The 27791-nt window shown below is 31.3% G+C and overlaps 1 protein-coding gene across 3 annotated transcripts; it reads right to left on the reverse strand.

Annotated features, from left to right (window-relative positions):
- Positions 1 to 146: 146 nt before the first annotated feature.
- Positions 147 to 27791, reverse strand: LOC132760023 (mucin-2-like). Of its 3 annotated transcripts, none has more exons than XM_060751910.1 (18): positions 27571 to 27791; positions 19330 to 19503; positions 18437 to 18639; positions 18151 to 18234; positions 16435 to 16567; positions 15844 to 15969; positions 14897 to 14984; positions 12631 to 12708; positions 12068 to 12207; positions 10452 to 10501; positions 9956 to 10097; positions 9383 to 9547; positions 7739 to 7877; positions 6285 to 6404; positions 6045 to 6099; positions 4032 to 4199; positions 2666 to 2779; positions 147 to 1632 (listed from the first exon to the last, which is right to left on the reverse strand). In XM_060751910.1, the coding sequence occupies exons 6-18, from the start codon at positions 15921 to 15923 to the stop codon at positions 1055 to 1057; spliced, it is 1917 nt and encodes a 638-aa protein (XP_060607893.1). In that variant the 5' UTR covers positions 15924 to 15969; positions 16435 to 16567; positions 18151 to 18234; positions 18437 to 18639; positions 19330 to 19503; positions 27571 to 27791; the 3' UTR covers positions 147 to 1054. The 3 variants fall into 3 exon arrangements, with proteins under 3 accessions (XP_060607893.1, XP_060607892.1, XP_060607894.1); XM_060751909.1 differs by lacking the exon at positions 27571 to 27791 and adding an exon at positions 21927 to 22076; XM_060751911.1 differs by lacking the exon at positions 27571 to 27791 and adding an exon at positions 20980 to 21074.

Below are 27791 nucleotides of genomic sequence, written 5' to 3' on the forward strand. Positions count from 1 at the left end.
TGGGATACAACTAATAATGATGAAAATATCGTTTTGATAATAACTTTTCTTTAATAAGTTAATTGAATTTAAAAAAGATAATAATTTGAACTAATCAAAATACAGTTCATTTTAACCATGTGTACTTAAAGAAACAAAGACACACATCCAGAAATATATTTAATTGACATGCAATTTTAAAATAAAATTATCTTGCTGCCGATATGTACTTCTTTTATCGGCGAATGACTGGCAGATTCGCTAAAGTTATTAATTACTGAATTTGCTATGTAATAATGTAATCTAGCAGAAATCTGATATAAATGTCCTTCACATGACGTTTTGGTTTGGTGGACCCAAAACATCATTAACAACAATGCAAACGACTTTTAAATAAAGGCTCGATTTGATTACGGTTGAAAAATTCTGAAGGGGTGCTAGCGGGTATTGGGTTGCACATTTCACTGCTTCTCATCTTACAACCAAATCAAACATTATTTTCTAATGTTTTGTTTTGTTTTCATTACATTTAGGTTAGAATGTCCCTTATTGGAAATTTAACTATTTTACAAACTTAAGGCAAATTATATATATTCAAAGTAGAGCAGAGAATTTTCTTAAACGTTCCATGATAAAAGGGATTTAATTGAAACAAATTGATAGAAACAATGGAGTTCACCATCCTACTTTTTCATTCATTTATTGGCAAATAACTCAAAACTGTGGCAAGCAACACCACATTTGATATTAAATTTGTATATATTACTTTGTGCAAAATTTGCTAAAATTCTCTGCAAAATAAATGTATTCTATCGTTGATTAAGTGAAATATTCTAAATTTTCTTCGAGTTATATCTCTTTTTTTAAACAAATGTAGTATGTTTACTCATTGAAGCTTAACAAATTATGCTTTCGATAAAACTGTTTAAAACATTGCAAGACGAGTGAAAAATAAGTAACAAAAAAAATTTGAAATAAATTTTAAGTATCGGCATGGTGTACGATGTAAATTTCTGCAACGGTTTAACGTTATGCATAATTTTATCCTAGCACAATTAAAAAATGTATCAACATATTAACCGAACAACTTGTTAAATTGGTATAAAAACAAAGAAAACAACAACGTAGGGCTAACTTGCACTCGGCTTGATATAGCTTCCATTGGGGAAGAGGTGGTAGTGGGTGTTGGTGAAACAGGGGTAGTGGATGAAGAAGTTGTTGCGGTAGGAGTAATGGTCGTTGAAGTAGTATCAGCAGTTGTTAAGGAAAGTGTTATGGTCGTTGTAGGATTAAGAGTTGCCGTTACTGTAGAAGAATCTGTTAATGTGGTAGAAATAGCGGCTGTCATTAAAGGTGTACTAGTCGCTGTGGTAGAAGTAGCAGCTGTTGTTAAAGGTGTACTAATCGATGTCGTAGAAGTAGCTGTCGTTAAAGGTGCACTAGTCGTTGTGGTAGAAGTAATAGTCGTTGTTGTTGATGGTGAAATTGTTGCTGAAGGTGCATTGGTCGTGGTTGTGATTGTATCTGTCGTTGTCGAAGGAGTAACTGTTATGGATAAGGTGGTAGAAGATGCACAAGTTTGACAACATTCTTCAGAGTAAGTGCTGCAAGGTAACTCCGCACAGTTAGAATAGAAATCACCCCAAGGACAACCTGAAATGTTTGATACACTTATAACTTAGCAATAGACTCAACAAAACATAACATGTTGATTATCTTTAATACTTTTTAAACAAGTAGCAGTTTTCAGTAAGACTAGTTTACATTTCATTGCTAATGTTATGTGTTACTAGATTGCTCTCTAATATAACAATTACTTTGTGATATACATGATAAATACTGGTATGATGTGTCTCTTAATTTTGTTTCTCTCTACATTATTGTACATTGTAAGATCTTACTTTGCGTTTTCATTATGTATTGTAATCATTATTTTCGTGGACGAAGAGCTATACTCAAGTCCGAAAACAATATAAGAAATTGTTCTGTTCCGTAACTTTTATTTATATTCACACTACTTTTAAGGGGATACAAATATAAATGGATTATTTCTTATGGTAAAACATGTAAGATTATTTGTTCACAAAAATGGTTTTTTGAATGCTTAATTCTTTCAATTAATTGTGAAGCATTTACAGACTGTAATGGAAAGAACAAAACATAAATTATATCATTTTTTTTAAATTAGAAATGTTAAAACTAAATATCTAATAGTTTATTGCATATATCTGAGGTGTGGCAAAACATTAATACACGACGACCTTAAGAAACCGTTTAATAGGTATAAAACTAAAACCATAATAGAATACAGATGTTATTTATTTGAAATACTTCGTGCTAAAAAGAGAAGAGTAAAAATAAATTGAAAACGATAAAATACAGATGTTATTTATTTGAAATACTTCGTGCTTAAAGAAAACGATATGTATCGAGGTTAACCACTGATCGTGTTCTCATCAGCGTCTAGCTGCCATTCATCTCAAATTATGTGTAAATCTGGAAGGACCTCTTTCAAAAAAACAAACACCACTTTGTTGATACCATAAATAAAGTTAAACAATTAATTACATGAACGACTGTATGTGCAATTTAAAAAAAAAAATTCCTTGGAAAATTAAAGCATCTTAAAGGCTTTTTGGCCTTTAAACCTAAGTTTAAAACTGGAATTTCAGAAATTTTGTTTTACCTGGAATATTTAATTGTATATCTTGGCATCTTCGACAGCATAGTTCACTTTTAGACCGGCAACTATATAATGAAATTTCTGAACAGCCAGTACCTTTATCTCCATATTCACAATCTAAAAACAAAGAAATATATTACCATGTGTTTGTCAAAATGTTACGGATATGAATTGTATAAATGAACTCAAAGTGGATGGATAAAGGTCTCATGAGTTGTAAACAAAACATTATACATAAGGAGGTTACAATTTCCCTTATCACATACGAGAATTTTGTTGAATTTATATTTACTTTTAGTCAATGCTGGACAATCTATCGGAGTAGAATCTTTAAGCTCCACGTGCCCTTTATCCTACTACAAAAGAGATCTATGGGACATTTAATCATAAAGCTGCACACTGAATCTCTAGGTTTTACATATGGACCCTGTTGTTCAATACATTGGTTAATGATAACCACCAAGGGATAAAATTATATCGACTGGCTAAAAATTGTCGGTTGGATAAATTCTGTTGTTCAAAAGTTATCTAACGGATAAAATGCACTTTAACCAGTGCTATAACCACCGGATAACGTCCTTAACAAGTGGTTAGCTATCATCATTAAAACAGTAAAAATCATTCAAACTTGTTTGAAACCATATCTTTCTTACAAATATATTTTTTTCTTAACCAGAACATTTCATATTAAATGCATATGATTAAAATTAATTGAAACATTTTTAAAAAGTGCTTCAAGGACCATTTTCTAATCTCATTTGTTGTTGTTGTAGTTCAGAAAATTCAGTTAAACAGTCCTTACAAAACATGCAAAATTAATTCTTGGGGAGCTTCCTGATTGTTTGAAATTTGTTATTCATCAATAAATCGGCCATTTTATTTCCAGAACCACCGATTGAATTGTGATACTTAGCCAGTGGACCTGTGGTACGCAATCCACTGGTTAGGTAGCAACTGTCGAACAATTAAATTTTATCCACTGGATGGCCGCTGTTAAGGATTTAACCAATGAACAAGCTATCCATTGGTTAGTTTTTACCAATGTTTTGATGTATAGACAAACGTTCGAATGTCATTGGTGATCTGAGTCCGTTAAATGTATGTTGTCATGTATGCCACTTTTCCTTTCACAAACCATGTCAGAGTATTGCATTTCTCTTACACATAATCAAAACGGGTCATGTGAAAATGAAAAATGTATTAAGGTAACCAATCAAATAAAGCCATCACATTCTTAAACAATGCAAAATATGGTAAAAGTGTACCCTGACAATGATTAGAGCATTACAAAAACACAAGTGCCAAATGGCAACATAATATGCTGCGAAAAACTGTGGTAAACATCGAGGCAATCATAGCAAAAACATACCTACATACGCCGTGTTATTTTGCCTTATAGCTTCACAAGTTTCACAACAGTGTAGCCTGTACGTTTCATGGTAACAATTGTAAGATGTTTCACGAGTTCCAAGAAAATCATAACAACCAGATGTCTGGAACGGCATGTTGTAAGGAACATCTCCGAAAAGACACGTTTCTGTTCAACAAATAGTTTTAAGTCAAACGTTTGAGATATTCATGTACGCTTGTCAAAAAGATGCTACCTACTTCACTTTAAAGGACATATGTTAGAACAAAAATCAATAAGGCAATCCAACGTTCACAAAATGCAACCGCGGACATATCCTAGCCATTACGACCGTTCACAAAGAAAGTACCAAACTAAAGCCGGTCACAAACCGAGAATCGAACTAAGGCCGAAAAAAGAGTTCAATTTCCATTTCTCATTGTCATCTCATTTTCAGGCTTTTGACTTAGGACTCTTATTTATTTATTCTTATCTTGATATTTTTTTTTGAAAAAAAAGAAGTTTGGAAGTTTCATTTCACTATAACAAATAAAACATTGTTAAATTTTTCATCATTGTTCATTGTAGTGTTAATATGTTTTTTTCCCAATCATTCAGTATCATTTATTCGCGTGCAAATGTCATTATCGCACATAAACAGATTGACCAAAACGTCTAACGTCGCGAATAAGTAACAAGCTTCAACCACCATTCAAACAAATCACCATTCAATTATTATAGTGAAAATTTGTAGATGGGAACTAGAATAGTACTAGCTTAACTTCTTAGTGGCTTTATAAATTGGTATGGTATAAATGAATCCCTATCTCAGTTTCTGTTTTATATGTTGATAATTTTAATAATTTTATAACGTATTGTAAAACTGGCTAAATTAATGTAGTCATGTCCAGATAATTATAGAGTAAGTAGATCTAATAAGATTAGAATTCTGCTCTGTTTGAAAGGAAGTGACGCAAAGGCTTGTTTTCACACTAGATATTTATACTGTGTGTTCAAATAATTATGATAGTTGTAAATTCTCTTTGGTATTTCATTTCTTATAGGAAGTCACATGGTGCAAGTGTGCAATTTCCCTAAAATTGAAACTGACAATGATTGTTTTGAAAAGAAAAACAGTTATATTAGAACATGACGATGATAGCTATGTTTATAAATTATCCAGCCAATCAAAATGCAACGTTACATCCGACTTCCACAATGGATAGGCATAATCAAAAGTTCGAGCAAAAGTTTTAAATTATTTTTAAAAAGAAATCTCAATTAAGAAAGAAAAATTATGCAAAAATTATCTGAGATACCTTTAAATAATAAGACCACTTTCTAGTAAAATAAAATATTTAGCTTTTCTATTCCATATCAATGCGCTAAGTAGTTCTGCATTGTAAATGCTAAGTTTGACATGTTTACAAAGAAATGTGATCGAAAATTCATAACAGCAATTTCGTTTCATTGTAAAACTTGGCTCAAAAGTTCAAGAGTAAAGTATTTATACCGTTTCATCTGGTTCTCTTTCTTGTGTATATGTTTTTACATGGCAAAACTAAGTTTTACTTATGTTGACCTTCAATGGCATATTGTTTTGACAGCGCTTTTTTCAAATGACCTCTACCACAAAAATAGTAGTCAGTTTCGTATTCAGTGTCATCCATTTAAAAATCCAATATTTTAAATAGTATTAATTTATGTATTACATAACGCCTTTGGGTACATTTTATGATTCATTTGCTAATTCAAGGTTCTGATGAAAGTGATAAATTAAAAAAAAATGCAAAACATTTCGCTGGTGTTCCGCAGTTGTTATCAGTCAACAAATGACTTACGTATGCTATTAAATACCAGCCCATTATTTTCTGATGCTTAACCTGACAGAACTAAACGTCAACATATTAATCAGCATGTATTTTTACGACCTGGTAAAGTGAACAAAACTGTTTAGATGTTTAGTAAACACATGTATAAGTAATCGGGTACAGATCATTCCTTTACAATATTTGACATTGAAGTTTCACTTACCATTGTCGACTGGAGGTGCTAAGGGAGATTCGACGCAATGCCCTGATTGACACATCTAAGGATAAATGTACAGAGTCAATATATTTCTTTGTGATGCAATTATTTTTATTTTTATATGTTGATAACTTTTTATGGCATAGTTATGATTATAGATTAAGCATTTTTTATCCAAAAGAAGGTATCTTTAATAGCATATTTATCTTATCAAATGTTATTTTTGATAAATGAAATAAATCGTACCTTGCCATTTCCACAAGTTGTACCTTCCCATGGAATGTAGTAGTAGAAACTACCGGAAGTGGTTGTTGAGGCACATGCCATTGACTGACATATTGTCGAATAATTACCATCGTATTTGGACTAAAGTATGAACAAAATTGTGTCTGATACATAGATAACGTCATGTGCAATAAAATATTTGATAATTCAATTTTATTGTCAATATATCATGACCAATTTAGTAGGAATATAAAACAATTTAAGGGAAATTTATTACGTTTTTACACTGATTATGACTTTCCATAACCAAAATGTCTAAAAAAACTCGTACATAATCAAAATGTCTAAACCAAACACAAAAAATCCCCCAAAAAGTTTTTAAAAAATGGTTCAGGTGTTTCTATTGACCTTAAGTTGTACAAATAAACTGCAGATGATGTATTTTCCTTATATAATCGAGGTTGCTTACCTAATAAATATTTAAGAACAATTGTCGAAATAGTTTCTTGTCATAATTTGGTGTAAATGCTTTCTCTTGTTTATTTGTGTGTTTGTTTGTTTAAACGGTTCTTGTAATAGGGTTAATTTGGTCTTGATATTTGGTTATCCTGATTGTCAAATATAGGACATGAATTAAGTGAGGTTTGTAATAGTTTAAAATCTGTAAAAAGTCTATCTAATGATGTAGCGAAAACGATTTAAACCAAACCTTCAATGTCATTGTGACTTTGCATTAAGAAGCTAAGCTAAAAAATGAAGAGGTTTCCTATTCAGTGAGGGTTAGCATCCTGTGAAGTAAGTTTAAAGGTTATTGATCATATAGTTCTCTATTTTTTAGCGAAAATGGTATTTCCAGTTTCTAGAATTCGAGTTGAATGTAACCCTGACCAAAAGTCGAGCAAAAAGATAATAGGTTTTAATTTATAGGGGATAATCATCCTACAAAATTTGAAGGCTTTGTGTCTCATTTTTCTCTATTTCTGAACGGGAACGATTCACGGTTGGGAATTATTTTCCCTTATCTTTAAGCAGCTTAGAGCAAACATTGCTATTGTATTTAATGAGTTTTAACATCTTTTAAAGTTTGAAGGCTGTGGTTTACATAACTTCCTATTGAATGGTTTTCATATTAAATGACACATTCAAAAAACCTTGACCTGTTGACGTCAACGTTCAGAAATCTTGTTTATTGGAGATTAGAGGCTATGTTTTAAATGGTTCACTTGTTATTTAGCGGAAGCGATTTTCACATTCAAGATAACTGTGCATTCGACGTTTTTGCATCTACCCCTCCTAAATATTAGGTATTTTCTACTTAATTTGGTTAATTATCCTAGCAGTTTGAAGGCAAATGGTCAAATTATTGTAGTTACCGATCGGAAACGAAGAGGTCAAACGATCGGATCGAATGACGTCTGCAAACATTATACCCTATATCTTCAATAAAATATTGTAATTTCAGACATTATCCTTACCCTGTACAGAAACGATCCTGATCCTCTTATCCGCTCACATTGGATGTCAGGACTGTAAAGCTGACCCGCCAGATCATTTACATAAGGGTCAAGGTCATCATTGTTTATTGCTGTTCTTACTGTCATACAGTTTAAGGATCTAAGGTGGACAACAAATTTAGAAATATATATCCATTTAATACATTTGACTGTTAATGTATAAACATTTGACTGGACTTATAGTTTAAACATTTCCTACGCGTAACACAGCTGTCTTTCCTTTATCCGAAGTGGTGGTTATAGGTATTTCCGTGTTTTTCTTTGTAATTTTATCGTCCACTCTTAAATATGTTTTGCTAAATATAAGATTATCTAAGTGATATTGTACACTTAACAAATCTTATAAGTGTGCATGTATAAATATCTTAAAATGTGAGTCACTAATGACCTTATCTACTTTTAATTTTTGATATAAACTGTTTAGAAACATGGTATGATATTCCAATTTTTACAAACTAAACACATATGCCTAATAAATGTGATTGTGCGTGAAAAGTATATGTGGCAAAATTATTACACCTGTGATCTCTATTGTAAATCAACGTATGCGTACTTTAGCTTTGATACCAACAATTTTGATCTATTGTTGGACAATTTATTTTAGGATAGATTTTAGTCTTAAATGTGCTCATTAATGGTTATCTCAAAGCAGATCATAACTCATACGTTGAGGTTCAAACTTCGGTTTCATCAATGTGTTAGAACATTATATGATTGTAGTTTCTGCAGAATGGCTTACAAGCACACGCCCATAGCGCCAACAATCTTTTTTTAAATATTTAATAAACAACTGATCAACGTAATAGAATATCACCAAAATCTCTAGACTTAATTGTTGTAGAAGCTAAACGGAAATATAATCGAAGCCATATGGGGTGAAATGGTCCTCCTAATAGGAAGTGTTAGTACAATGACACTGACCATCGCCTAGGAATATGCATGCAAAAATTGTCCAAAAGTGAATATATTTACTCTAATATTATGAAAAAGATGGGTCATATCCATGCGACAACGCTGCCAGATTGAATTCAACAGTCTGGGTGGGCATAGGTAAAAGCTTTTAATGGTACATGTGTTTTCCCTCTTTGGCTTTAACGCACTATGACAATTTTTGGGCATGTTACTTAAATTTTTGCTTCCTATGATATTTAATCAATGAAATATCATATCATGTCTCTCAACTGTATTTATCGAAAGTTTTAGCACGTTCATACCAAAATTGACACACAAATGAGGCTATTTATACATACACACTAATAAAATTTGTTCAGTGTATATTTCCGATCGTGTATTTCAGTAAATATGTCGTTTTCACATCACATATTTGGTATGCTCTTTTGATCAATATGTTTCAAAAGCATCTACTATTCAAAAAGCCTGCATGTGTCAATAACATCTAAATAACCCTTTGTACAGATGATAAATCAATACAGTCTTCAAAATCAAGTTTAAATACAAACAAGATACCTTGATGCAATCCGACTCGTTTGTACAATTATACATTTTCCTATTTATTTTCTGTACTAAAAATCTGTAAGAGACAATGTTATGTTAAGAGCGTGGAAAATAAATCAAATTCACAACTAATTAAAACTTTAAACTTACGCATCATTTAAATCCGTGATATAAGTATCAAAATATGTCTGTGAACAAGAGGAGAACTGCCATAGTTCTAGGTTTTCGGATGCATTACGACTAACCTCAAGAGACGGCTCCATGACATATCCGCCAGAACAGTTATTGGAACTACCATCATGTGATGATCCGAGGCTGAAATAGAACACGGAAAGGATTAATGATAAAACTATAAAACAATGAAATATAGTATGCAGCTGATCATTTAATGAATTATCAAAATAAAGTTCAGCAAGGAGAAGCGGCGCTCAATAAACGCCTAATGAACACTTGCTAATCTTGATCTCTCAGTTTCACAGTTTTGTTTGTTTGCCTGTTTGTTGTTGTTGTATTTTTGTTGGTTTTTTTTTTTTTTGTTATTTTTTTTATTTATTTATTTTTTTTAAGGTGGTACATTTCAAAGTAATAAACAATTTGAAAATTACCAGAGAATGCTGCATTAGAGTTAATGCATCACTTGACTCCGACATTATTTTTTAACTTATCACTATCAACCAAACACTAACATGAAAAACAAGTAATTAACAATATTATTTCACTTACTTATGTCCAAGCTCATGTGCGCCAATCGTTGCCATTGTCGGTTCGAAATTCCCTCCTTCGTTGATAGAATATCTCAACGTTCCACAAACTGCGGCATTAAACAGTTCACCGTTTGTATTATACGACGGTAAATACGCAAGACCTTTAGAAAAGATATGCAAATATCTTTAGTTATGAAATAGAAAAATGGAAACCTTAAAGAGCAACACAACATAACAACATGACATTGCATTAAAACAGTTACAGACTGTATTTTATGTTTATTAAGCCAGCCTGTTCAGGAAATAGTAAATGAATACTACTACAAACACAACAGCACTGGCGTAAGCAGTTGAAAACATTTAATAATAAAACAATCCGTATATTGATATCAACAGGACGTGAGTTATCTTGAAAGATAGTTTCATAGAAGTCAAATAGTTGTGTTGAGAAACACAAAAATGAATAGATTAGTTGAAATAAAACAAAAATCACTATGTATCAATAATGTTTATACCTGCTATGTCAGAAATAAATACGCCATCAATTGTTTCTCCAATATCGTACCTATACGATAAAGTAAACAAAATATCACAAAACATGGTATGAACAAGAATTTGTTTACTTCTCATCAAATAGGTGAGTGTGAAGACACAAACGCGAGCACATTTGTTTCAAATAACATATTTTCTATAAATATTGTGATTTTTGTTTTGACATAAAAAAAACTCATTAAAACGTAAAAAATGTCAGTTGATTTGATATATAAAGTGTATTTTATTTCTCCCGTTTTCAAATTATTTCGACATTTGCCATGCAGAAAATAACCTTCATGGACACGAAATTATCAAAATTCTGGAAAACGGTTTTTTTTCAATGATTTGTAAGTTTTTAACTAAGTGTGACTCGCTTTCGGTAATGTGCTGATAAGATTCTTATAGAATAGAGAAAAAGAACGCCTAAAAGGCTCGATAAAGTCTGTTCATGGACAGTACTGGAAGGTGCAAGTTACCGTACTCCCCCCCCCCCAAGAAATTTCAGTCACTACTTTTCATAAACCTCAAATCATTGAAATGCCTTACAAAAACCGCTAGAAAAATAAGATTTCAATAATCTTTTAAAAATCAAACGACACCGCTTCATTCCAATTCTGAATCAGAACATCATTACCATTTGAAAATCAAGTTTGGCATCCGCTTGTTTCAAGTCAAGTGTCACGCATTAACCTTAATTTGCATTTGATTATATTTTTAACTATAAATTTATTAAATATGGAACTAATGTGATAAACAAATACAAAGTAATTATTTTCCGATAATTTGACCTTTTTTAGGAACAATATTTGTGTAATAGGTCATGGACTTCACGCAAGCTACAGTGTACGCAACAATTGGCATTAAATGGTAGAATTTTATATTCGAAACTATTTGTCCATAACTTTTTTATTTAGTACATATTGACTACAAGCTAAATGGCATACATCTTACTTGACATTTTTATTGAAACAGTACGAGTCATTCATGCATACATAAAGTCAATACAAGCACATCCAAATAAATGAATTTGACCTTTACATTACCTACAAACTCCTTTAATAAGGCTCAAATTTCTTAAACAAGGCTTGTTCAATTACTTATTACGTAAATGAGTTTGCGGTTTTGTCTTTCTTATCACCATCAAATTTAGAATAAGACAGCAAAATTAAGATAGTTTAAAAAAAAGTATTTATCTATCTGTCTTAGTTTTTCTTTAATATATATTTTCGTCAAATGTGTTCTGCCATTTCAGTAATAATTTGTCCTATTTCCTTTCCAATGTTGCCCCCCTTTCTCCATGTCCCTTTCAAGATTTTCTGTATCCAATTTTATTTTCAAATTCCGTCACTCCTAACTAAACTTAATGTATCCCTAGTTTACAAATGATAATTACGACCTTCGAACTCATCGTTTGTCTGCCTCTGCCTACCCGATGACAATTTTGGTGCTGTTGTTTCAGAGTGACATGGGAGCTGCATTGCTCTCCCTAGTTTATCTTTAGTGGCCATTAAGCAAAACCACATGACTGTTTCTTAAAGTCATATCATAATTATGAAATTGTATATATAAGACATAAAAGTAAGAAACCCTTTCTTACCCTGTAAACAACATAGCATGATCAAAATTAAAATCTCCCAATGAATCCTCTCCCCATTCCTTAAAAGCGCTAAGAACAGTTTCAGCTACAGCTTGGTTATTGGAGACATGGTCTTCTACAAAAGGTGCATCGCTTGAAACCTGATGATATTATATCTCAGATACAGAAATGTGGAAATATGCATTACAAATTCGGACATGATTTAATCCAAGGCGTCGTTACAGACAGTTGTGTTATAACATTAAAAGCATCGTACTCTTAAGGAATACGATTTTTATTTATGTGTCACAACATGGATACATTGCAAATGATTTTGAAAATATAATATTGTAATTAAATTGGAAATTTATATTGACTTGTGTTTTTTAAATTTTTACAGTTCATTTCATTTGAGTAGAGAGCAATAAAGATTCTTGGTTACTTAGACAATATGATTCATATCCTTCAAGTCTTAGTCGTCCTTATATTGGTATGAGCTGATTCAGTTTGTAGTCTGTCGTTATTTATTGAACGATGGACACAAAATGTTGAGTTTAATTGGCTAGTTCCTTGTTGATACTTACATCAGCTATGTAAATTCCAGCAAAAAGACAGGATATTGTATACGAGTAGTCTGTCACAGTTTGATATCGTAGATCAATCTGAAACATGTAATATTGCTTAATGTCCATATTTAAGGTGGTCTCGTCTCCGAATCAGGTAGATGGAAACAATATCGGTCAACTTAATGTGAACAATTAGCACACGACAATACCTAGTTTACACTTACCATCCACGTAATTAACTTAAAACAGGTCATAGACATTGATGCGTTTGTCTCGTAATAGAACTATTTTGATAAATACTGCAAAATCAGTCATTAATCACACATAACATGTAAATATATTATTCATTTTACTTTTTCTAAAATCTTAGTTAAATTTTCTTCGCCGTTCTTGAGGCACGCAAAACAGTTAAGAATGGAACCAAAAATCGGCCATAGAATAACGATATTAAAAGATCCCAGCTTCCGAAATAGTCTCGTTCCCGTTCCGTTTTGTTTGTTGTTGTTGTTTTTTTTCAACTGGGTATGTATTATTTGGTTAACTTTTTCACATACTCGCATTCAATAAATTTTTCTCAACCTTTGTTTTCTTGAAATATATTGAATCGTCTACAGCTTTATATATAAAGTGCGCGAGATGATCTGCATGTCTAAGACTTTTCAATTACATAATAATAATGCAAAAGACCAATATTGATCTGAATTTATTGCTCAAGATATTAACTCGTATAGAATAATATAATATACATTTACAATAACTAGCATTCCATTTGCGCAGTAATAATGCAAACTAATTGTCATAAACTCATGAAGACTCTTTAATATTTGCCAATATAAAGTGACTTGGTGCCTTATAGGTCCTATGGACTGGACGTAAATACAGTTACTCTGAATTCACATGTATCACATCATTGATTTTACACATGTCACTATAGTAAATGAATTTCTTTTCTTATCTTATCTTATATCTTATCTTATCTTATATGTGCGTCATATGTTTATTTATCTTCGGATATATCCTGTTTGATTACCTTATAACCTCTAGTATCTTCTAATTATGTGAATGCCATTCCTAATAAAGCTATAAAGGTAATTGGCTATAGGTAACAAAATTTGGGAAAATGTAAGGTATAAGTTAGTCACATTAGGGTGATTATTGATAGGTATGCTTAAATGGGGAATAGTGTTTCAGTTAATACCATATAAATTCCAAACCGTGGCCTTGTGATGTAAGATAGGAAGAACAATGTTGATTTAAATGAATTGATCAAGAAGTACGTTTTATTTTCAATTCAGTACGGATACGTCCTAAGGCCAGAGTCTGATTTTTTAAATCTTTTATTAGGAAATGCTTTCGTGAGATTAGAGGTTACTATCACCCAACTATGGATTCTTTTCGATAAAGACAAAGAAGACACTGTCTCCTATAATTGTAACTTAACAGAAACACTTTTACCCCTCTAATCATACCTATCAATAATTCATACGCCTTTTGATTTGCGTTATTACGCCTTTTGTTTCGCGTTATAACGCAAATAAAGGCTTTATTACGTCTTTTGATTCGCGTTATAACGCCTTTATTCGCTTTATTACGCCTTTTGATTCGCGTTATTACGCCTTTATTCGCGTTATTACGCCTTTTGATTCGCGTTATAACGCCTTTATTTGCGTTACTTCGCTTTTATTTGCGCTGCAACGCTTTTTTTTCGCGTTATTACGCTATTTGATTTGCGTAATTAAGCCTTTAATTCGCGTTATAACGCCTTTATTTGCGTTATTACGCCTTTTGATTCGCGTAATAACGCCTTTATTCGCTTTATAACGCCTTTGCATTTATATTTTTTATTTCATTTGACACTGTTAGGCTTTCGTAATATTACATGTAACTAATACGATGAAGAAAAAGACGATGAAAATGATAAGATATGCCTAATGATTAAAGTCTTTTAGCCAGAAATGAATAATACAATCGAAGACCACATCTTATTACATGCTTTTCGGTTGTTTATAGAAATTTATCAGTGATATAAAACTGGTAATTTCACTGATTGAAACCAAGAAATTACCACTTTGGTAATTTCACTGTTTTGAATTTAAGCCCCTTATGTTGTTTCAGTGAAATACCAGCGTGCACAGTACTGGGTACCAACTTAATGACGTGACGTCGTAAATGACGTCACGTTGTATTATTATTTGGCGCGCTTTTCATTCAGTATAGATATGCCTAATGATTAAAGTCTTTTAGCCAGAGATGAATAATACAATTGAAGACCACATCATATTACCGCGTTTAGCAGAAAAGCGGTGAATTGTATCATTTTAGTAACTGTAGCACTGTGTCTGTCGTTTTCTCCTTCAGTAGTAGCATACCAACTGAAAATAGAATAATCTAAAAATTCAGAGAAAACAATCGCATCATCCTACGCGTTTCTTTATAATTATTTTAATCAAGACTTTAATTGAAAAGGGTATGTTAATTTGGACGAAAATTGACAAATATTTAAGAAATATTGTACAGTTCCTTAATACAATTTTGCAAATAACTTTGAACGCTTTTTGTCATATATATGTTATTTAGCATGATCGATATGTATAGATATATATTTTGTCTGTACGCAAATCATTGAAACCCGCAATCCATAAACAGAAAACCTCTCATCTTTCATTGAATTTACCGAGCTTACTGAAATTTAAATTGATCCTGAATATTGCTTACTTAAACTTAAAAACAAATTGATTGTAATGCAGAAAATAAGAAAAGAAAAAATAATGCCTTACTGAACTAAAACATAAGATATAAATGAAATTAAACTATCCATTATAGCATGGCTTTGCAAAAAAAAGATGTGGCAAAGACTAGTCTCCAGATTCATGCTGATTTTCATAAACATTTTCAACATTTATTTAAAAGTAAAATATTGCAAAATGTAGAAAGAAAGTTATTTAATTCACATTGCAAACGGCACTTATAGTCCACGTTAATTACCAAAAAAAGAGGTGAAATATGCAAAATTAGCCCTTACTGTCTTAATGACGCAGTAAAAATATGATGATGATAACTGCAAAATCAGTCCGAATATATAACGCATAATATGTAAGACATTACTTGAATCTTGAGACCTTTTACATTCACGATATAAGGACAATTTTCTCAAGTATGATTTCCTTGAATATTATGGCTTATCTAGAGGAATACAGCATTAAGGAAAATAAGTGTATGTTTTTAACATACCTATTGTACATTGCAAAGTCATGCACGAAGAAAATTTCGACCTCGTAGTCGGTCGTCTGTCGCTTTTCTTTTCCGGTCATAGTCTTCTCTGATGATTCTGCATCTTCTCTTCAATTATGTTGGCATCTGACAAAATGTTTTAACTATTAGTTGCCTGTACAAGATGACTATCAGTTATAAAGTTATTACCATATAGTAATACATTTGCTTATTTACAGAACAGAAATATAAGGTCACATTGTGGCTTCAAGGAAGACTTTACTTTTATTGATTTACTGAAATAAAATTAGTTTCATTTTTTTGTAAGCAAGAGCAATCAGAATGTTTAAATATCATACACTTGTATCACTTGACCAGATCAGTCTCATTTTTTCTTGTTTAAAGTCTTTGCATACAAAATGGATTTAATCGACTTAAAGGTGAAAAATATTTACTGTCTCGCCTTAATTTGCAGTCATAAAAAAGATCAGACGATAAATAGTTAACAGCAAACCTTGACTTAAATAAGTACTGGATATATGAACTTAATCTGAGGCATTTATTTACATGAATAAACCTACTAAAGACTGAGTTATAAAACTAAAATTTTACCTGTGTCTGACAAACTAATATAATCAAACGATGTTGTCAGCTTTTCTTCAATCAGCAATACTGTGTAAGTACTTCGGTTATCTCTCGTTGGTTGTACCAAATATTCATGTTGTCCGGATACGAACGTTCCGTACTAGAAAAACGGTAATCACTGTAATAAATTTGTCTTTTGACCAGAATGAATATACCGTTACAACCAAACAAACAATGTTGCCCTTCTCATTATAAAACTTGCAAAAAAATTGATTCTTTTGTGGAAAAGTGGAAAACCAATGCGGAGTTGAAATTTGAAAATACATTGTATTTGCATGATATTGCAAAGGAGTTTATACCTTGTTGTAGTTGATATTTTATATAAATTATAAATATATACGGAATATTATGTTGTAGAAGCTTTCTAAGGCTTTGTATTTTTCTACGAGCAGCGGTGGAAAATTGATATCTCGCGAGACCGAAGGTCGAGCAAGATATCAATTTTCCAACGTTGCGAGTAGAAAAATACATAGTCTCAGAAAGCTACTACAACATAATTTTCCTTTTATTATATACTTGTTAGTTTTATTCAGAAAATTAAATGTAGTTGTCAAGAAATAAATTCATGATTGACGGATGAATACGTAATTCTTGCAAACCGGCCACGCCTTTAATAATGTTGGTTCCCGTTTCCGAATGCAACGTTATACAAAGCTAAGATCGGAACCAACGTCAAAAATAGTCCGGCACTTCCATATATGGTACCGTATTTGTCACTAACATAATACGGAAATTTCTATCCGTTGAAGCGTATTTGCGTTTCAATATTTGCGTGTATTTTAGGGAGAAAATATATAGGTATACAATAAACAAATAAATCTTCACACAAATTTCTTGATGCATATTCTCTTAAAAAAAACAATCTTATCCGTTTTGCTTAGTAAAATACCATTTTTATAAAAACAAATAACATAACGAAACAGTCGATCATCAGCGTGGGAAGACTCTAATTTTGAAAAGGAAAACGTTGAATGGCAACCATAGCAAGCAGTTAAATCCAAAATGTTAATGTCATAATATATACCTCATTATGGTCTTATGTCTCTTATAATGCAATGCTTGCAGTTGTAGAACCCTATATAAATTACGAGTCAAAAATTAATCACAGAACGAAGCCCAAAAATAAACCAAGTGGGCATACAGATGGCCTGGCCTGAATGACCTTAAACAACAGTTTTTAGTTTTCACATAAATAAAATATTGCGGCCGATTTGGTACATTACACGTAACGTTATGGGTAGCGACAACGCAACCTCTATCGTTATCGCATTTACGTCTTGTCGCAAGCGACAAAAAGACAAAGCACCAAACGGCGAGTTGTCGCACTGTCGTCTTGTAGTCCTGTCTTTAGCGAACCACGCAAAACGGCGTGGTGAATTGTTGCGATGTTGCCCTGTCGCTTGGCTTATAAGCCAATCCTTCATTTGAACTGAGCGACGTGACATCACGACAACACGCCGGAAGACAACGCGCCGTATGGCGTACATCGTAAGCGACAGGACGAAAGTCCGACAACGCGCCGATTGGCGCTTTGTCCTGTTTTTGCTAGCGCCAACACGACGCGCAAAAGCGTTACAAATCAGCCACCATAAACAAATGCGTACATGTTAGAGAAAGGGTTGGCAAGAAAACGTGTCACTGATTTTGTGGTGTGATTTGGTTGTGGTTATAAGCAATACTCACAATATCAAAATCTTTAGATCCTTCTGAGGCCAAAGAAACTCTAAAAGCAGCACCATGTTCAACATCAATATAATATGCAGAGTTCTGAAATAATTGATACAGCAATTAAAAATAATCTTACTCGTAGTACAACAAATACTTTACAAATGCTTGAAAAAATGTCTTTAAAATATGGCAAGAAGATGATTTTTAACATATACTAGTGCAATATCCCTCGTGTTTGAAATAATGACATTAGACAAAAGTTGCGTATAAGTGACGATATTGCAACAAAATAATGGATTACCTGTTTACTTTCAAATTTGAACATTTTAATTGCTCCATTTTCCATCATGTGAACATACTGAATATCTGGCACGTGATAATTTCTTTCGAGACTTTGAAACTGTTCATGGAATTCATCTGTTGACAAGTCAACATCTAATTGGTCAGGAAATTGGTCCATGGATCGTCTTTGCCTTGCATCTGTTTCTACGACTTTCACCGTAACTGAAAATTAGTTCCAAAAGGCATGGATGAACAAGCATTCTATGCAACACAACGGACACATTTTCCATAAGTATTTCTTTCAAATATTAAAAAATGCATTTTTATGTATCATTTTGATAAAATATCTATCTTAAAAAAAAGTTGATAGCCTTTTGAGTTATTTATTATGAATCCGTGTTGGTCTCTTAAGGGATTCTGCTTTTTTCTATTTCATTATATGATGAAAAATAATATGAGCCGCGTCACGACAAAACGAACATAAGGAGTATACGACCAGCATGGATCCAGACCAGCCTGCGCATCCGCGCAGTCTGATCAGGATCCATGCTGTTCGCTTACAAACCCTATAACAAGAAGAGAAACTGATAGCGAACAGCATGGATCCTGATCTCAATGCGCGGATGCGCAGGCTGGTCCGGATCCATGCTGGTCGCAACCCATTATGTTGGTTTTGTCGTGACGCGGCTCATATTTTGTTCTAGAACAATTTATTATCTACTATATGTTGAAATGTCAAATATGATCATGCATCTCACAGTTACCAACGACATCTATATGTTATTTTCATGGTTTGTCACGTATTATACCAAATGCTATCCACGATTTACATACCTTTTATTATGGAACAATTCACTTATTTATATTAAATGAAATAACATATGTAACTATTTTATAGAAAAAATGTCCCACCTGTTGCTGGCATCGTTACATTTCCTTGGTTGGCGTTGCACGACTGAAAATTCAAGCTTATAACAAGAATCGTTGCAAGGAAGATGTGATTCATTAACGGAATCTTCATTTCTTCAACAGATCATTTGTAGACGAATCTTTTTGCCAAGTTAATCTTCTTTGTCAATTTAAATTCTGAAAGAGTTATAAACATTCATTGCTTTATAAGAATATTAGATGCATTCTTTACGTGTTTTTTCATAGTATGTGTATACCAAATGAGAGAGCATTTATAAAAGATGATAAACATTTTATTTTTATTCTTTAAGTTAATGATTATATTAGTTCAAACTATTTTAATATGATTTATATAAAGTTTTTGTAAGTCTGTGTTAGTCTATGTAATGGCCAAGTTAATCTTATGTTGTCAAAATAGATTCTAATAGAAATAGAAATATAAAGTTAAACTTAAATTAATTTTTGTTATGTTTATAATTCGATTGACATTATGTCAAGAATATTCAATTTTATTTTAACAGGTTTATTTTAAATTTTTTTCATGGTATATGTATATCATACGAAAAACTATTGTATAAAAACAGTTAACATTTCGGTTTCATATGAGATAAACAAGAGTTTTTACTATTCAAATATGATTTAATATTCAATTATGTAAACTATTAAGGGTTGTATACTAGTATTTAACTATAAATCTGAATGATGCAACTTTTAAATCACATTCACGTGTATCATACGTATAGATAATACAATTATTTCACTCATTATAATGTTAAAAATAAAAAAGATAAACTATATCATTCATTATTGTGATATTTATGAGCAAGGTACATACGCATTAATTATTAACTAAAATAATTAAATAAATGCGGTCAATACCAAGTGCGTTTATTGCCCTATTAGTGTAGTGTAATTAGGATCTTGTTACCGAAATATCAGACAGATCGAATGATCAGTATCATTTAAATTGTATAGAGTCAATTACGTTGAAGTACTTATTAAAACGTATATTGCAAATCAAAAATTTGATATACCATTAAACTTACCTGTATAAATTCAGTTTAGGCAGTGATGTTTGTAAATAAGTTGAAAAGTCAATTTTATAATGATTGAAAATTTTTTATAAAGATTCTGATTTGATGCATGAAACATATTTGACAGTTCAGAAAATGATGTTTTGATAGTTACACATACAGAAGTATCCCTGGTCAAAAACAAACGTGTTTTTTTAACTTTAGAAAGCAAGGGAAGTGCGCGGTAAAAAAAAGTTATAAATTGTTACTCAGAAACATTTAATTTTTGTTCTGTTTAGCTTTATTTCAAATATCATTATCATCAGATAATAGAAACGATTTTTATTTACTTTGATTTCGATAAATATTGTATATCTGGATAATGATAAAATGTCTTTTCTAATATACATAACTGTGGATGAAGAAAAAAAGCTAATATGCATTTAGGATGTGTCCTCCTTTTTCGTCCAATGATAATTTATGAATGAAAAGTATGAAATACTTTTAAAAAAAATATTGTCTTAACACAGTTGATACATATGTCAACATACTTATGTTCAGAAAAAAAATCTACTGGCATTTTTTTCATGACAATATAACTGACTAAGTATTAAATAAAATGAATATAAAATCTACTTACTATATTTTTTTCACATACAAAATATAATAATATAACACTTAAATCTGTAAGTACTTAAATCAAGGACCTATTGTATGTCTTTTATACATGGCATCAAATTACAAACATATCAAATGAGATATGGATTTTTAAATTACAGGTTCAATTTCTGAGTCAATTAAGCGCATTTTTTAATGTATGACGCAAAAACCAGAAAAGATAGGAGACACGTGTGGTACCCAATATACTAACAATCTATCAATTTAAACAATAGTTAGTATGGAACGTTCAAGGCCAAGTGATTGAGGTCGTTCATTAAAAACCAATTGCCTCTCACCGCTGTAATCTTCAAGATTCGTAAGCGTCTTCGGATATTCTTTCAACCTGAGTTTCGGACCGTCGATGGTTCTGCTCAGGTGCCCGTTTGTGACCGGAATAATGGTCAGATTGGCACCAGTAGAGTTTGAAAGTCACAAATGACCTATATTGTGTAGTTGCGACGTAAAAAACCAACGAAAAGTATAGTTATAAATTACATATGAGCCGATTCATGACAAAAGCAACATAGTGCGTTTGTGACCAGCATGGATCCAGACCAGCCTGCGAATCCGCGCAGTCTGATCAGGATTTTCATGCTGTTCGCTATCAGTTTCTGTACTTGTAATAGGGTTTGTAAGCGAACAGCATGGATCCTGAATAGACTGTGCGGATGCGCAGGCTGGTCTGAAACCACGCTGGTCGCGAACGCATTATGTTGGTTTTGTCATGGCGTGGCTCATATTCATTAACTATATTTATCACGTTGAATCTGAAGAATCATTTAGGAGTCCATAAGGATCCTTTTAGAAAAGACTATGAAATGGGTGATAAACAATTCTTAAATCATAACCTTTCTTTCCACCGTGTAAGATCAAATAAATTAAACGTGATGTAAAGGTTTTTAAAAAAAATCACTCTGAAATACTTACTTTATTGCCCCTTTATACACTTTCACAAATTAATTTGAACAGCGCAATTTACACTTAAAACAATTTAAAATACTTGCTTAATTATCCAATTATAAACTTTCTAATTTTAAATGAAACGGTTTAAGACGTAAATTATTCTAATATCGTCCGCTTAACGTACTATTTTGTTTGATCTATTTTTTTTTTAATTTTGGTCGTTCCTTTGTATTTAATGTCATGATTATTAACCCGGGATTTCAATCAATAGTTAACTATTTGATTAATATGATGATAATGCATACCTCTAGCCCAATTAATCTATTTATCGCCATATCATTTTTTTTTAAAAAGATCAAAAGACATTAGATAATATGTAATACAAAGAAGAACTATCAATGAAGGTTTTAAAATATTCCATTGTTAATATCAAAGCCATTTCAAACAGACACGACCTTTTCGAAATTTTCGGCGATTGTTCTTCAAAGATCGATATCATATTAGATATGTTATTTGAAAGATTGTGCTGAATGATGTTTTGTCAAAGCATGAAATTTAAGCAGCTATATAATTAATAGTTATAGCAAATTGATAAATAATTTAAAATGTCCTTGAACTTTAAAATCATATCCAGTCAAGACAGTATGATGATACTGTCTATCTGTCACATTGTTGTGTCCTTATATTTATCAAGCCTGTACACGATATAATATGGAGTAATACATTATTAAATACATTGTTGGCATTTGTCCTTGAGGGACAAGATCATTTTAATGTCAAGGTCGTATTTCATTACATTAAATGGCCAATTGGTCATTTCGTCCCAGTAAGAATCGAAGCGTTCATTAATGCGAATGTGATGAATATTCGTTATGATGAATTGAATTTCAAGGTCATTTTGAAGCCAAAGTCACACATGAATTATTCCGCTTGAATGAATTGTCCAATTTGTTTGTTAACCAAAGTGTGGCTCAAATAAATCCATTATGAACAAAGAAATAGAAATTTAAATTTAATTTATTTTCTATGAAGGTTTTTGTCAGATTATGGCCAATGTATTACCGGAATTGTTTAATATGACAATTTTAATGTAAATTTTATATTATCAAAGTATGAATCAGATTTGTCCATAAATAACAAAGTTATGGCAAATGTTATCGAAATTCATTAATGATACAATAAAGGTGAAGGTCTTATACAGGGAAAGGTTCAGTTGACCTTCTTAGGTTGTTTTTTTTTTTAAATTGAAATTGATCTATACATCTAAAAAAAACAAAGTTTTGGCCAAACTTAGCAAAATTCAAAAACTTAAACTCAAACATCCTGGGTATTTAAAGTCTAGGTCATACCTTTACCGCTACAAACCATTGGGCAACAAGTTCTTACAACAATAGATTAAGTCCTTTCCAGATTAAAGGGACTCAACTGAGGTTTTTTGACATGATGGGACTGAAAATATTTTTTCAAGATAAATGTATCATTTGATGTAGGTGTAGACCACGAATCTTTGTGCAAAACTTTCAGATCATTCGCGCACTTCGTTTTTCCATAATAATTATTCAAATTGTAAACAAATGACCCAAAATGAAAAGCGTTTAAATGCTTTTCACTCAAATTAGGCTAAGAAAAGCATAAAACTACGATTTTCGATTTATTTTAAGGTATATTTTTTCACTATCTTTGCATACATTTCTGTTTAAACTGTCCCAGTTCATTTATGTAAGAAATTCTAATGTAATGTTTTAGGGTTTTAAACCTCAGTGGAGTCCCTTTCAGCCCTTTCCGTGATATTAACTCATATATGCTTAGAATGTCCATGCAATAAATGAAAGTCCAATTTTCAAAAATATAAAACAGTTGTTGATATCAATCTCTTCCTAGACAACAATTTATCAAATTTCTAGATTTGACGCTATATGTCCCGACGAAAACAAATCTTTGTAGCTCAACTTTTGGAAGAAAAAAGTAGTACTATTCCCCTGACCCTCTTTTCTTCTTCGTCATGGTTCAGAAACTTTTCACTGTAAATTTTATATGCATATCAAATATCGAAAATAGCAACATTTTAGAAGGGCAGATAATCCTTTCTCACAAAGTAACCTCCCATTTTTATTTGATTTTATGTTTCCAAGGTTAAACTATTTTTTTTTGCTAAATTATTTCCTTTTTAACTTAGAATGTTTGTGTTAGTCTAAAAACCGCTAAACTTGAAATATTTGTTTACTATTAAGAGCAGGTTAGGCTTTTAAGCATGTTTGCAGAAGTATGCCCCCTTTTTTAATTATAAATTATGTTGCCTTTTTTCAACTTTCCAGCGCTGCACATTATTGCAAACCAGTCTACAGCGGATATCAGACTATTTTACAAATTAAACTGCATTAAGTATTTATGTATGTATGTTAACTGTTTTTATTTTAGTGTTTGCGCTAGTTAAGTAAACTTACATAACATGATTTATTACCATCATCCATGTCATAGTCTTTTCTGAAATGGTCCCCAAGAACTCCTAAATGATTCTTCAGATGCAACGAGTGATAAATATAGTGAATCAATATGTATTTTGTAACTTTACTTTTGGTAGGGTTTTTATATGCAGTTATTTAAAAAGAGAAAATAAATACAAAAACAAATTTAACAACAAACAAATTTTGCACAGCTAAAATAAACACACAGAAAAAATACATATAAATAAACTGTGAGACATCAAAGACGACATTGATCGAGCTAGTATTGTGGGATTACCTTTGAAATAAACTTCATTGTTAAGCGTATTGCACTTAAGACATCACGCGGTTTATCTCAACTTATTTAGAATACGAAAATGTAATTTGCATTATTATTTTAAAACAAATAGTTATAAATATGCATTTGAAGTAAAGTAGTCTTTATCATTATAAAAAGAAAACATTGTGACAGAACAAAGTTGATAAAATAAAGATAACATTATCTTATTCAAATACCGGTGTCGCGTAATAACCCCACGGGCGTAATATTACCACGGTTTATGCATGTTTTCTAGATCGTGACTATGTCTTTGTTTACAAACAAAGCGCTTTTAAAATTAGAATAAATCTTTAGCATAGACAAATTATTGCGGAGCATGTATTTGAATATTCTGACAATATGTATTTTCTTTAGAACTTATGCGTGAAATTGAGCAAAATCGTCAAATTTTGCATCTTTCGTAGGGCTTTTTGAAAAAACCTGCAAGGTTCTAAAAGTATTGAATTCATGAAAATAAATGCTTTTAAAATTTGTCAAGAGTGTTAAACGTTGTCTTTTGTCCATTGTTTATTTCTAAATGGGTTAAAACTGACTTTAAGCTGTAGTTGAAAATTTGCAATTTCTCCGAAAACTAGGTCAAATTACGCAAAAACTTTGCCCGAAAGGGTACTACAAATGTACAACTTGTCATTCATAACCATACAAATTTTTTCTTAAAAATAAAGGTCTCATAACTTGTCCCATATTCTAATGTTCACAATTCAATTATTGGTTGTAATCAACATTCGCCATAAATATAAATAACACGATTTGAGGCGGCTCGTATCCTTCGGCTGTCAGCACGCGCAGCATTCAGGTCGCTCAAGGAGTCGTGCAGAGTTGTTTCCGCAAGTGGGTCGCGCGAGTGTCCAATTTTTGCAAATAACGCTACCTGCATGCGCCAAGTAAAGTTTAAATAAGCTAAAAAGTTTGTTAGTTCTTTTTTTTTGTTTAATGGAGTTAAAGAGATGTTGTTCTTAAGTTGTTGTAGCTTAAGTATTTAATTTGCTTTAAGACTGTTGCTAGTATATTTATATCATGCATAATTTTATTTTAATTGACGTGTTTAGACAGATTTCTGTTAAAACAGATTAATTTCGTAACAATATCACCGAGCACTAGAATATGACCTAGTGAACCGTGTATGAACATTTTGCTGCATCTTTAACTTCGAAACACCTCGCCTTTTATTCCTAATTTGTGCATTTCAGGGAACTGAAGGGAATAGCCGATATGTTGACTTGCTATTGTTCGTAGATGCAATTCGACCAATCAGAAGTTCTTACTTCCCGCAATTTGAACAATTGAACAAATTTTCCAGAGCTGTAAAAGACCTCTCGCATGCTTCTTTTTAAAGAAGCAAATGCTTCTTTTAAAGAAGCAAGCCTAACCTTTAAAGAGATAATATATGAAACTTTATTAAAGTCCTGTTATCAAGTACATCAAAAGATATTTAACATTGCAATATTATGGAAAATGTCCTGTTAAATATGAATTGTATGATTCTTTACATATAAGGTAATAATATAAGAATTGCATAAAATAAAACGAAAATTATTCACAAATAAATCAAGTAGCAGTCATCAAATGTCTGTGAATTTTCATCTGCTTGTGATTAAACTCAGATAATTTTCATTTATTTTAATTGATCTGAAAAGTCTTAAATGTGTATTCGTCGATATCTTCTTTCATGTGATAAAAGAACATACAATATTGATTAAAAAATATTATTCCACATATATTAAAACATTGAACAATAAAACTAATTTTAAAAGAAAGACAAATTTCTTTCTAGTAAACTTTTGTGACAGGCCTTTGAAGATAATTTCAATATTCGAGATTTTGTGATTAATTTACCATATTTTTTTAGAGAACAGAGATCAAATGCTTAAAACATGTATATCAATTTATCACATAAACCGCGGCGCAGGAATGTAATAAAGCCATTTAATAAAAACGATATTACACTAGTGTAATAACACTTTGATGTGACGTCATTTGCGCTATATGGAAACATAGCGTTAAAGCGCGCTAATGTTAGCGTTACACTATGGGCGCGTCATTGAAAAATTACTCATTTTAACAGTTTACTGTTCTTATTTTACATATGTGATAAATAGAATATTATATTCGTGTATATTCAATACTAAATTTATTGAACTCGTTGAATAAAACGATATTATGCTCGTCAGAGGCTCGCATAATATGATTTTATTCAACTCGTTCAATAAATTTAGTATTAAACTACACTCATTTAATATCCTCTATATATAATGGACAGTGTAGCAATTTATTCATGTCATCTTCAGCAGATTCAAGACAAATACAACATGTTCTATTTAATTTAGACATCAATATTATCATAGCCACCTGTCTATATTCTTAGCGGTGTTACACAACATCGAAATGTTCTAAAAGCTCTCACTACATATAATGAAGATATAAGATTTTGTATGTTCTTAATTCATTAGCACCAATTCCTCTTACTGTATTATAATATAATAATATTATACAGGTTGAAATATGATTTTTTTCAAAACGGCTTATATTAAGTTTTATTGATATATATTGATATATTTCATATATATATGATCAGTACATGTGCTGGGATTGACAAATATACATTTAAATTGGATTTTAAAGGCTTTTTGAGCTTCACACCCCAAATGTCTGTGATAATTGCTTGTTTATTTATTTATTTATTTATTTATTTATTTATTTATTTATTTATTTATTTATTTGTTTATTTTCAATTAATTGTTAATTTCATTTATTAATTAATTTATTGTGCTATTATTTCATTTTATTGAACTTAAATGGAAGTTTAAAGTATTAAACCAGCTAAGGATTATACAATAGTTTACAAATAGATACAAACACATACCTTGTCTTCATGAAAACTTACTTGGTTACTCCTTATTAGCTTTATCCTGCTTCGTCGAAAAGAAAATAATTTTATGAAGTCCTTTAATAATTCTTTTCTTGTAAAACTTATTATTGATTGTGAATGTATTATAATCTACGCCAGAGCCCAATTTCTACCAATCTCTAATAATTAATGTCAAATTTAACATTCAGATACTTCTATAGTTTTAAACCCTATTTATCAGTTTTAATCTCGGGACG

The sequence above is a fragment of the Ruditapes philippinarum genome, unplaced genomic scaffold (assembly GCF_026571515.1).
Source record: "Ruditapes philippinarum isolate M1 unplaced genomic scaffold, ASM2657151v2 ctg1528_1_1_1_1, whole genome shotgun sequence".
In the NCBI taxonomy this organism is placed as follows: Eukaryota; Metazoa; Mollusca; class Bivalvia; order Venerida; family Veneridae; genus Ruditapes; species Ruditapes philippinarum.

Bases quoted from the DNA above. Each gene is read 5' to 3' on its own strand.
- LOC132760023 (XM_060751910.1), bottom strand. From the start codon at position 15,923: ATGACCGGAAAAGAAAAGCGACAGACGACCGACTACGAGGTCGAAATT. The intron at 12,709-14,896 runs GTAATATGATGT...TACATGTTTCAG, and splicing joins CCGCTTTTCTGCTAAACGCG to ATTGATCTACGATATCAAAC. The intron at 12,208-12,630 runs GTAAGTATCAAC...TAATATCATCAG, and splicing joins CTGGAATTTACATAGCTGAT to GTTTCAAGCGATGCACCTTT.